The 12,139-nt window shown below is 42.8% G+C and overlaps 1 protein-coding gene across 1 annotated transcript in view; it reads left to right on the plus strand.

The window, feature by feature from the left end:
• Positions 1-7,699, plus strand: part of areg (amphiregulin) — a 13,227-nt gene extending 5,528 nt beyond the window's left edge. Inside the window, exons 4-6 of the mRNA XM_084333695.1 lie at positions 370-543; positions 4,967-5,089; positions 7,373-7,699. Coding sequence (XP_084189821.1) covers positions 370-543; positions 4,967-5,060 — 268 coding nt within the window. The 3' untranslated portion in view covers positions 5,061-5,089; positions 7,373-7,699. The remainder of the gene's footprint in view (positions 1-369; positions 544-4,966; positions 5,090-7,372) is intronic.
• Positions 7,700-12,139: the final 4,440 nt, after the last annotated feature.

Here is a 12,139-nt window from a genome sequence, read left to right on the forward strand (position 1 = left end):
GTTGGGTGGCTTCTTTTGTCAGGAAGGGGCGGATCCTTCTGACGTTGCTCAGGAGGAATCTGCAGGTTCTGCACCTGCTAACGGGTCTGACCCTATAGCTCAGCTGGTTAGTGCGGCCTGTGGATCCTGTGGTCGCAGGTTTACATCCACTGGGTTAGATTAGCACTAAAGCCAACAAGCGGATGCTGTGTTAGAAGCTTTACACTGTGGGGCAGACCAGGAGGACACTGGAGGACACAGGAGGACATTGGGGTAGACAGGAAGACATCTTTCATACAACTGCCCCTTGGTCTCTCCATGCTCCTCCATGTCAGGAGAAGATACAGCCATTGGCCTACTGACTTGACTGGTCTCTCCTCGCTCTCACAGCTGCATGAAGGGCTACGATGGAGAGCGCTGTGGCATCCAGCTGCTGGAGACCGGGAGGAACGGGGAGGAGGAGGAGAGGAGAGCAGCCGAGGTGGTGCAGACCGTCTTAGTGATCATCGCTGTGGTCCTGTCCATCATCAGCTGTATCGCCATCCTGCTCATGACCTGCGCTCAGTGAGTATACGACAATCACATCACTCACACAACACTCACACAACACTCACGACACTCACACAACACACACACAACACTCACGACACTCACACAACACTCACACAACACCTACAACAAACACACAACACCTACAACACTCACACAACACTCACACAACTCACATATCACTCACACAACACTCACAACACTCACACAACTCACACATCACTCACACATCACTCACAACACTCACACAACTCACACATCACTCACACAACACACACAACTCACATGTCACTCACACAACACTCACATGTCACTCACACAACACTCACACAACACTCACACAACTCACACGTCACTCACACAACACTCACACGTCACTCACACAACTCACACGTCACTCACACAATACTCACACGTCACTCACACAACACACACAACTCACACGTCACTCACACAACACTCACACGTCACTCACACAACTCACACGTCACTCACACAACACTCACACGTCACTCACACAACACTCACACAATACTCACACGTCACTCACACAACACACACAACTCACATGTCACTCACACATCACTCACAACACTCACACATCACTCACACATCACTCACACAACACTCACACGTCACTCACACAACACACACAACTCACATGTCACTCACACAACACTCACACGTCACTCACACAACACTCACACAACACTCACACAACTCACATGTCACTCACACAACACTCACACAACACTCACACAACTCACATGTCACTCACACAACACTCACACAACACTCACACGTCACTCACACAACACACACAACTCACATGTCACTCACACAACACTCACACGTCACTCACACAACACTCACACAACACTCACACAACTCACACGTCACTCACACAACACTCACACGTCACTCACACAACTCACACGTCACTCACACAATACTCATACGTCACTCAAACAAAACTCTTTAAATATTTCATACAATGATCGGTACCATCATGGCCGCCTAGTTATAGTTGAAAGTGGGGGTGCAAGAATATTTTTTTTATTAATTTTTTTTTTATTATTATTATTATTATTATTATTATTATTATTATTATTATTATTATTATTATTATTATTATTATTATTATTTTTTTTTTTTTTTTTTTTTTTTGACAGGCAAGGGGTGGTTTGTAGGGGGTCCGGCACGACCCCCTCCATGGCAGACTTTTTTTTTAAATGTAATGAACCTGTACGTGCAATTTCCTGCAATATAGAGCCTTCAATCTTGACCAATAAAGCTGCTCTTTTCACTATAAAACTCAGTTTATATTGCAGTATGATAGCCAATTACTATAATAATAATAAATTATACTGTATATACACTGTATATTGATTTTTCGCTCATTCATTTTTATTAAATCAATCTCCTTTCAAATAGGCCAAGTTTTTAATAAGAAAGAGAAAAAAGATATATTTCCATTACCTGTAAATCTTGTGTCTCTTTCTCTCCTTCTCTGCCTCCTCCCTGAGTCTGCAGTGCACAATCATGACATCGATCTCAAAAAGAAAAAAAAAAAAAAAAAAAGGAAAAAAAAAAAATGGAGGCCCCTCGTCACTATAGGCCCACGGGCCGCGGCCGTCGTTAATCCGGCCCTGCTCGTCTGCCATATAGATAGCGATAGCGTTAACGTTTGGAAATGAAGTCAACGTCATCCAGCTGAGCTCACACCACATATCTAGATAACGTTAGCTAGCGGCTAGCACTAAAGCTAACGCCAACCAGAGAGGGAAACGTTATTATTATTTATTCGAGGAAACCGTATGACCAGATCGCAATTCGGGACCGTGAAACACTTTTATGTATTGCGTGGTAGAACCGTAGAAGTTCTACTACCACTCAATAGTAACTTATGTCTAACATAATCCTTTTATTTGAACAACTTACTGGAAAAGCCTGCCTGCCTGCCACCAATATTATGACACACTCTGTGGGCTTTGATATTTACACTGACTCCTGCCTGCAGCCAGACTGCAGCGCTGTGAGGCAGTGAGCCAAGGTCTACGCGCTGGAGATGGGAGGAACTGGATCAAACCATAATGGGGCAGGGGGGGGGGGGGTTCGCAATCTTTGGAAACTTAAAAACGTGTTATTAAGTGTCATTGCGTATTATTAATTTGATTGAAATTACGTAGTTATGCTTAGATTTATATATTGGGGGGGGGGTATATCATATTTTTCATATGATCAAAAAGTGGTGGAGCAAGATCATATCCTTGCTCCCCCAAGTTCAATAGTCATAGAGCAGCTGCATCGCGTGCTCTTATGCGCAGGCGTCTATGGGTACCATGGTAAAACTGAAATTACCATCAAACAATCTTCATAAAAAAACATCAAAAAGGGTTGACTAAGTTGTTGATAGCTTTTTTTCTCGCATTCATTCACAAAAGTTTACAGAATAATTTTACAGAAACAAATCAAGTAAATCAGCCGTTCAATTATTCAACACAATTCTATGACTCAGTTAGTCAACTAAGAAATAAAGAAATTCTGATAAAGACGTTTGTTTGTTTTGTGTGACGAAGGGCAGATTATTAAAGCTTGGAGTTGACTTGTCATGATTGGTAGCCGACTTAGTGAGCAGAGGTAAAGGAAACCACCCCACGCCCGACACATCTCAACATCATAACCACTAAAACCCAAACATCCTGCCACAAACACTTCTTGGCATTCATACACTGACACATCCTACAGCGTATAACACACCCAGACACACCCCTACACACAGCTATTGCTCATAGCCTCTTACAGGACGGGGTGAATCAACATGGTAGAGTTTGAAGGGCCTTTTCATAACTGCTTCGCCATGTGGAACAACCACATTTCATGCTAGCAATTCGCCATGTGGAACAACTCCATTTCATGCTAGCAATTCGCGGGAGCATGTCTATGTTCCCTGGGTCCTATGTTCCCCGGGTCCTATGTTCCCCGGTAGCGATAGATAGTCCAGCCCTGATTCCAAACTCTAACCTTAACCAACTTCGAAAGAGGGCCTAACCTTAACCAGTTTGAAACAAGGCGGACATTAATAATTAATAAAATAATAAACATTTATAAAATTTTCAATCAATCAATCGGGGAACATAGGACCCGGGGAACATAGGACCCGGGGAACATAGGGATGACCCCCAATTGGGAGCGCCATGTCGAACAATCACATTTCATGCTAGCAATTCGCCATGTCGAACAACCACATTTCTTGCTAGCAATCTACCATGTATTTTTTTCTTCTATCAAAGTACCTCTCGATTTGCACATCCCATGAGTGAAAAGGAGCAGGGAGAAGAAAATCTTATTCAACAATAAATAAACTATAGAAATATTCAATTACACATATTTAACAATCAATTCTTACAATAACATGAAAGAAAATTAAATAGCTATTACCCCTCAACTTCATAAAGTCTAATTGTTCTTTCTTAAATATATTTGTACAACTCTTTATATCATTCTGTAGAATTCCAAAATGTTACGCCACATACTGAAATACACATCTGCTTTAAAGTAGTCCTACATACTGATGCTTAAAATAAAATGTCTATGGTTCTCATCCTCATCATATGTTCATATATTCAACACCAAGGCTCAACGAGTACAACTTTGAGAAATGAACTTCTATTATTATTTATAGGGGGTTTTAACCGTTTGCCTGCCTTCCCTAGCCTGCCCTTAACTATTGTCTGAACGTGGGACAAAGTCAATAGTCCAAGTGAAAGCAAACATAATAAATAGCAATGGAATGACGCTTTTAAACCTACAGTAAGATCGGTGGAGCATTTGGAGAGTAAGATATACAAGCTGTATTGGGACAGTTGAGTGGTATTGACTCTTGTGGAACAAGAATGTTTGTTCTTGTTATTGTGGCCTTGCACAGAATGTTTGTGTAGTTCTCTGTCTTCCAACATGGCTGCCTGTAACACAGCAAGCATTGTTTTGTACATGGCAATGGATTCTTCTCCCAAGACATTAGAGACTCTGGGTCTCTTTCAATCTTCCAATCCTGCCCCGAGACCCATCCCTACTCCACTGCATTCTCTATTACCTAAACAATAGTGTCTTCTAATGTCCTTTCGTACATACATTTGACCACGCCTGATATATCAAACTCTGCATGATGCTCCCACTTTTGGCAAAGCTACACAATGTGCAACGAGACCTTCTGTGTTTCTCCGATTAGAGCAGCATCCCCACGATGCGTCTCCGTCACAACATCATGTTGGTCATCACCTTGACTTTGGTCTTCACACCAAACACTCACACACGCGTGCAGGATCAATTCATCACAGCAAGTTGTCGTATAATAAATAAATCATAAAAACATGATGATGTGATTTAGTTACAGTCATTGAAAAGGGCTTTTGTACTCATACTCAATCTTTTAAAGTTACAGGACGCATAAAAACTTTCTGGCCGCTTACCTGGGGGCAGGGCCAGAAGAGGAGAAGCTTCAGAAACCCCTCAGTGACATCATGGTGTGAGCATCATCAACAACAACAACAACAACAAGGTATGGTAGCTGCCATTACATTCCAAGCACACTTATATGACTGTACTTATATGACCTTATATACTCACCTACTGTATTGTATAGATAATAGCATCCGCTAGTTTGCCTAAACTGTGACATAAACGCAAGCGGTGCGTCATTCTAAATTTCCATCAAAACCTTGTCCAGGGCTTCCATAAGAGCCAGACCTGCCCTCACGTGAATGTGATGACAAACATGGAAAAAGAGGGTGTGGGGGTTATCTGAGACCGTGTTGTTGTTGTTGTTGTTGTTGTTGTTGTTGTTGTTGTTGTTGTTGTTGTTGTTGTTGAGTTGTGTCAGAGAAGGAGGTGTAGGGATTCACGACTCGTGGATTAGACCGGATTAGACATTTTGTCTGCCTATCCCATTCTGCTCCGTGCTACAGTACCAATTATTATACAGATTCACACACATATCCACGGCTTTATACGATCACATCTCCTCACCTGCTACACACGTATGCAACCGGCGTGACAGCTCATTTGTTCCACTCATGGTAAGGAGCTGACCACACATGTTGCTGACATGTTGCTCACGTGTTTAGACTCAGGTCATCGTATCCCTCACATAGAAATCCCAGCCTCAAGCGTAACAATGTGGCAGCGCTGCATTCTTCTCATTCCCATACCTGTCACTCAACCCTAGGCTCTGCCCTCAGGGGAAGCCGCAGTCTGGCTCCAGAATAAACATTACGACACTTGAAGGGGAACCCCTTGCGGACGTCACGGATGACTTAAACGCCCAATTAGTAATCTGAATGTAAACAAGATGGGCAGCCCCGCCGGCAAGTCAAAAATAAAGGATGTTTTCATGATTTAGTTGAGTGACTGAGCTCTCGATACAGCAGCTAACACTAGACAGCGAGTACATGTGAGGTTTTACATTGTTTGCTGTGTTTTCTAGCAGAAAACAGTTTATTTCTGATTAACACTGTGAATATACTCCACATTATGAATTCCCAAAGAATTCCAGATTAGGGCTTTAACTTGTTATGGTATGGTAGCCCTGTCTCCTGAGCCGTTCAGCCATTGTGTAGTGTGATGTGTGCCTGGTGCCAGTGTATGGCAGCCATTGAGCCTGCGTAGCCCAAGGTTGGGTGCTACCAGTGGTGGTGAAGGAGGGAATTTCCACCCTATATTGTGGGGAGCGCTTTGAGTGTCTAGAAAAGCACTATAGGCCTATAAATGTAATTAATTATTATTATTAATTATTATGAAATGCAGTGTGTGTCATTCTGGCCCCAGAATAGCTGTGATACAGCACTTTGACTCCAGAAGTTAAGTACAGTATTGAAATACGAGTACTTGAGTATTTATGTTTTGGAGAGCTTTATAATTGTACTTCATTCATTCATTTTAGCAGACTATACTATACTATGTACTATAGCCTACAACAGGTGCAGCAGGAAAGGCTCAGTCATGTATCACGACCTCTAGGTGAAAGAGCCCTGCTAGGTATTGCAATTTGTTTAATCTTTTAGATTGTGTCTGTTGTTTTGGTTGGAGTTGAGTCCCTTATTATACTGTGAATGTCTCCCAACCTCTCTTGGAAGAGCCTGAGGTGTAGCCAGCAGTAGCAGTCTCTCTCAATCTCTCCAATACCAAGCGGGGTCTTTTGCCTAGCGGTCGCTGTTTGACAGCATTCCAGAGTCTACCTTTAAGGGCATTTGATGTCAAATACTTCAATCCTTACCTTGATTCAAGTAGAATTTTGAATGGAATACTTTTACTTGTACCACCATATTCTACTTTTACTTAGGTAAAGCGTGTTTCCCACTCCCACTGTGGGAGTTAAGACTCCCTTCCCCCATCTCTTTGATGATCTCCCTCTACCCATCTTTCCTTCCTTCCTACCCCCATCCATCCCCCTATTCCTTCCTACCCCCCTTCCCCACCTTTCCATAATGTCCCCAAAATGTCACAACACCCCTATAAGTCGTGTATTCCTGTGACCCCCACCCCTTTCAGTTTTGTATGTATAAAGATGTTTCAAGATCCGGTGAGGGCTCTCTCTTCCTGTGGTGTCCTAGCTAAGCACCTCGTTGAGAGTCATCCAGCCTAACTCTTACTATTTTGTATTGATACTTTGATTGAGTTAATAAATCGTATTAACCCGGTCTCTTTGGACTGAGTAAGTTATTCGTTTCGGCTATTTTCCACCACACCACCACTGTGATGTCTGACAATAGCTGATTTGTGTATAATAACATTTAGATGTCTCTCTCTTTGTCTCTCTGTCCTTGTCTCTCTGTCTCTCCCACAGCCGTGGAACTGAAGGGGGGTGGGTTGGACTCCGTTGCCTCTGCAGACTGCGAGACAATACCCTCCAAAGCGCTATTAGATGCTGTGTAGAAAAAACACTGCCGAGAACTCCAGTAGAATGTAATTTATTTTGAGTGTCATTATTTATTGCTAATTACGTATGTGTGCACGTTTTGTGAGTCTGACCACCGTTATGTTGGAGACGTAACAGGGACGCTGAGCGTTCTGTCGCTGTACTGTAAGGCTGGTTGTTATTTATTGCACTGCTGTTGTTAAATAGGTCAGAGAAACAAACTGTCGTCTTCTTCTTCATCTCACTCTGGAAAAGGGATGGAATTTGATCACCAATAAAGTCTCTCAGTGTTCAAATAAACATGTGTCACTGTGTGTGTTTGGGCATGAATGATAAGGTGTGTGTGTGTGCGCGCGTGTTTGTGTGTGTGTGTGTGTGTGTGTGTGTGTGTGTGTGTGTGTGTGTGTGCGCGTGTGTGTGTGTGTGTGTGTGTGTGTGTGTGTGTGTGTGTGTGCGTGCGTGTGTGTGTGTGTGTGTGTTACTGGAGCTAAACTCTTCATACAATGTCCTTGAGCAGCCACACAGAACTTGCCCTCTGCATTTAACCCGTCCTAACTAACAGGGAGCAGTGAGACACAGTCCAGCACCGCGGGACCGACCCTAGTTGTACTGCCTGAGCCTGATTAAGGCCCTGGTTGTAAGGCCTGAGCCTGATTAAGGCCCTGGTTGTAAGGCCTGAGCCTGATTAAGGCCCTGGTTGTAAGGCCTGAGCCTGATTAAGGCCCTGGTTGTACTGCCTGAGCCTGATAAAGACCCTGGTTGTAAGGCCTGAGCCTGATTAAGGCCCTGGTTGTAAGGCCTGAGCCTGATTAAGGCCCTGGTTGTAAGGCCTGAGCCTTGATAAAGACCCTGGTTGTAAGGCCTGAGCCTGATAAAGACCCTGGTTGTAAGGCCTGAGCCTTGATAAAGACCTATGCAGGAGTAACTTTAAATGCATATTTTTAAGATAGTGTTCTGGCTGATTTCAACTCTCAGATTGGCAGCTGTCTATCACCCAAACAGGTGGGTATAGAGAGCTTAATGGCATTGTTATAGGAGTTAAATAAATAATATACCTACTCAGAACTACTTAATCCATTAGTAGATTTGGACTATTGAAATTTTATTGTAATTCTACAAATTATTTCAGAATCAGAATCAGAAAGGTCTTTATTGTCAAGTAGTTTTCACATACAAGGAATTAGCTTTGGACGTTATCGGTGTGACATTAGAGGACAGACATTAACAGAAAGATAATACAATAGAGAGGTGGAGTAAAATAAAATGAATACGAGCTAAGCAATAGAATAATATAATGTTGTGGAATATTTCAAATTAGCCATCGACAGTGAACCGTAGAAATTGAGATTGAGTCATTTGTTTATAAAAACATCGAAAAAATCAGGAGGAAGCCGGACCAGCACTCTCAGATTCAAAAAAGTTTTAATTGCAGCCTCGAACAAACATGTTTCGAAGCAAAAGCTCCTTCGTCAGTGTTAGTGGCTAGCAATGATAGCTTGCAAAGGTGGGGGCTATATACAAGGTAGGCAGGAAGTGACATCATTCAGGGCTTTACAGTGCGACCAAATTGCTCGCATATGCCCCTAAAAATATGTGTGTGCGAACCGTAAAAATCAATTACGCGCACGCTGTGCGAGTACAGATTACAGCCTCTCTCGTCTTTTTTTTCATCTGCCGCGAGAATCGTTAAAAAACTACAAGTCCCACATTGCACTCAAGCCAACGGTCCAATCACAGTAGAGTGACGTGACTGGTTTCATGAGAAAGAAAGCAAATGACCAATCGGAAGCTCTCATTTGGCTTGTTTACTTCCTGAAACGCCACCATTGCGATATGCGAGAGTTTCCCGAGACATGTAACATCTAGTCTTACCAATAGCAATATATTTTAAAACACCTAGATTTAGCGATAGCAATAGTAATATAACGTTAATGCAACAAAACGAATGCCTTGCTTTGTTAATCATAACGTTTATGCAGTAGCGTATGCCGTTGTGTTGACTGTAACGGACATGATAACAACATAACACTGTGTACACATTCAAATTGCGATAATCGATTCTAACATTTTCAAATCGATGCAGTTGAATTTTCCCCTTAGGATCGATGCATTGTTACACCCCTACACCAAAGTAACTGGCCCACTGTGTATGTGTGTACAGCTAACTTGGCTAGCGTTATGAACAGCAGAGGTGGGCAATAGGGTCCAGCTGCAGCGCCGGACGGCCGGAGTGCAAGCGTTGTGACGTAATTGGCAGACTCGACTGTCAATCAATGGTCTACCTGACACGCAAACTCATAAACAATGTTTCTGTACTGGAGGTGTACAGTATTTCAATAGGCAACCCTGAAAGGATTATTTCTCTAGAAGAGCAACACAGCCAAAACATAGGCATTGTATGCATAAAAGGGGTAAAAGCTAAAGTTAAGTGACTGTTACTTTTGTAGCAGTAGTTTGATTTGATAGTTTATTTGATAGGGACATCATGTTAATGAACATCAAGTACAAAATACAAAATGTAAACATGCAGGGTTGTAGCAAGAGCTAATTTACACACATGCATGCACAGTACAAATATACATTTATTAAAAAAAAAAAAAAAAAAAAAAAACTCTTTTACTTGAAATATTTTCACTGTGCTCCTAAATATTTTTGGGTGCTCCTAAATTTCTTTGTGTGCTCCTAACTCTTTTCATTTAGGAGCACCTGTGCCCCTAGTGAAAAAGGTTAGCGTATAGAGCCCTGTCATTGCAGGTGAGACTGGAATAGCTAGTCAACTTTGACCGTAGGAACTCAAATGTAAGGACATTATAATCGAATGTGTTATAATGTGAAGTAAACAAAAAATAAATACAAATAAAAACAAGAAACAAAATAAACAAACTTAACCATATAGCTAATAGGGCTAAATAAATGAGCAAATTACATCAATTGCAAAACAATTCTCTAAGAAAAGAAAAACATTTCCCCCATTATTAAAAAAAAAAATTCACAATAAAGGTAACTTGTTATAGGAAACAGGATAACACGTTCTCCTCATTCATTCCCTTTTGTTCTATACAATTAAACAAAGTACTATAGTAACATTCACGTTGTAATAGCAGTTTGTGCCTGTCTCCCCCTCTAGAGGGCCTGTTGACTAGCTCGAGTCCCATATATTTCAGATCATTGACAGAATGATTGCATTTGGTAAAATGGCGAGCAACTGATGACTTGACATCTAGATTTCTGACTGAACATTTGTGCTCGCTGATTCTATATTTAAAAGCTCTAGTTGTTTTACCCACATAAGAAAAATTGCAAGGACATTTCATCAGACACACTAGATTTGAGGAATTACAAGTAATTCGCCCTTTGACAGGTATACGCTTGCCTGTTTTAGGGTCTGCATAGAATCTATCTTTAATCATGCCATGGCATTGTACACAGGCCTGACAGGGAAAATTACCGTCAGGGATGTTGGACATAAAATGTGAGGGTTTCCTTATGGGAAGATCAGTTTTGACTAAAAGATTGGAAAGGTTAGCTTGTCGTTTGTAGAAATAATTGGGCGGGTGCTGAAACGCTGCCCCAGTAAGAGGATCTGACTGTAAAATGTGCCAAATTTATTGACAATACTATGTATGTCTCTCGTGATGGGACCATATATTTTCCCTCAAAAAGAAAAATGAAAGCACGGACAAAGTATCATTTGTTTCTACTTATAGTCCCATCACGAGAGACATACGTAGTATTGTCAATAAATATTGGCACATTTTACAGTCAGATCCTCTTACTGGGGCAGCGTTTCAGCACCCGCCCAATTATTTCTACAAACGACAAGCTAACCTTTCCAATCTTTTAGTCAAAACTGATCATCCCATAAGAAAACCCTCACATTTTATGTCCAACAGCCCTGACGGTAATTTCCCCTGTCAGGCCTGTGTACAATGCCATGGCATGATTAAAGATAGATTCTATGCACACCCTAAAACAGGCAAGCGTATACCTGTCAAAGGGCGAATTACTTGTAATGTTAGGGTTGAGGGTGATGATGAAGGTGAGAACACAGTTTGCAGACCAGGAGGAAGGAACGGAGGCATAAACAACAATCCCAAACAAGGACTAAACTAAAACAACACACAGAATCAAAATGCCAACACAGAGAAACAAACAACACTTCTAACATAGACACTAATTGCCACAATAAAATATGATTATTCTGAGCAAGCAGGGTCAATGTTGACTGCAGCTTCTGCAGATGACCGCTAGATGGCGGCTTGACCCTGGGGCATTGATCCTCCCAGACCTGAGCAGGTCTGGGCGTGTAACAGTACCTCCCCCTCAATGGGGGGCTTCCAGACCCCCGAGAACAACGTCCGGACATGGGTGAAGCAGGAAGCCGGGACCCCGGAACGAACCCAGGGAGAGGACCCGGAGACCTGGGGCCGGGAGCCCGAGCAAAAAACCCAGGAGGGGCATAGCAGCCAGGGGGGCTGAAAACGGGTGCAGAGGCCCAAAGAGGGGGGGTGGGGATGGGAACCGAGGCCTGGAGAGGGGAGGCGGGGAGAGAAACCGGGAGCCGGAAAGGGGAGGCGGGGAGAGAAACAGGGAGCTGGAGAGGGGAGCTGGACCCGGGGACCGAGGCACTACGAGGGGGGGTGGGGACGGGAACAGAGGCCTGGAGAGGGGAGCTGGACCCGGGGAGAGAAAGAG

This window comes from Notolepis coatsorum (genome assembly GCF_963971535.1).
Source record: "Notolepis coatsorum genome assembly, chromosome: 1".
NCBI lineage: Eukaryota > Metazoa > Chordata > Actinopteri > Aulopiformes > Paralepididae > Notolepis > Notolepis coatsorum.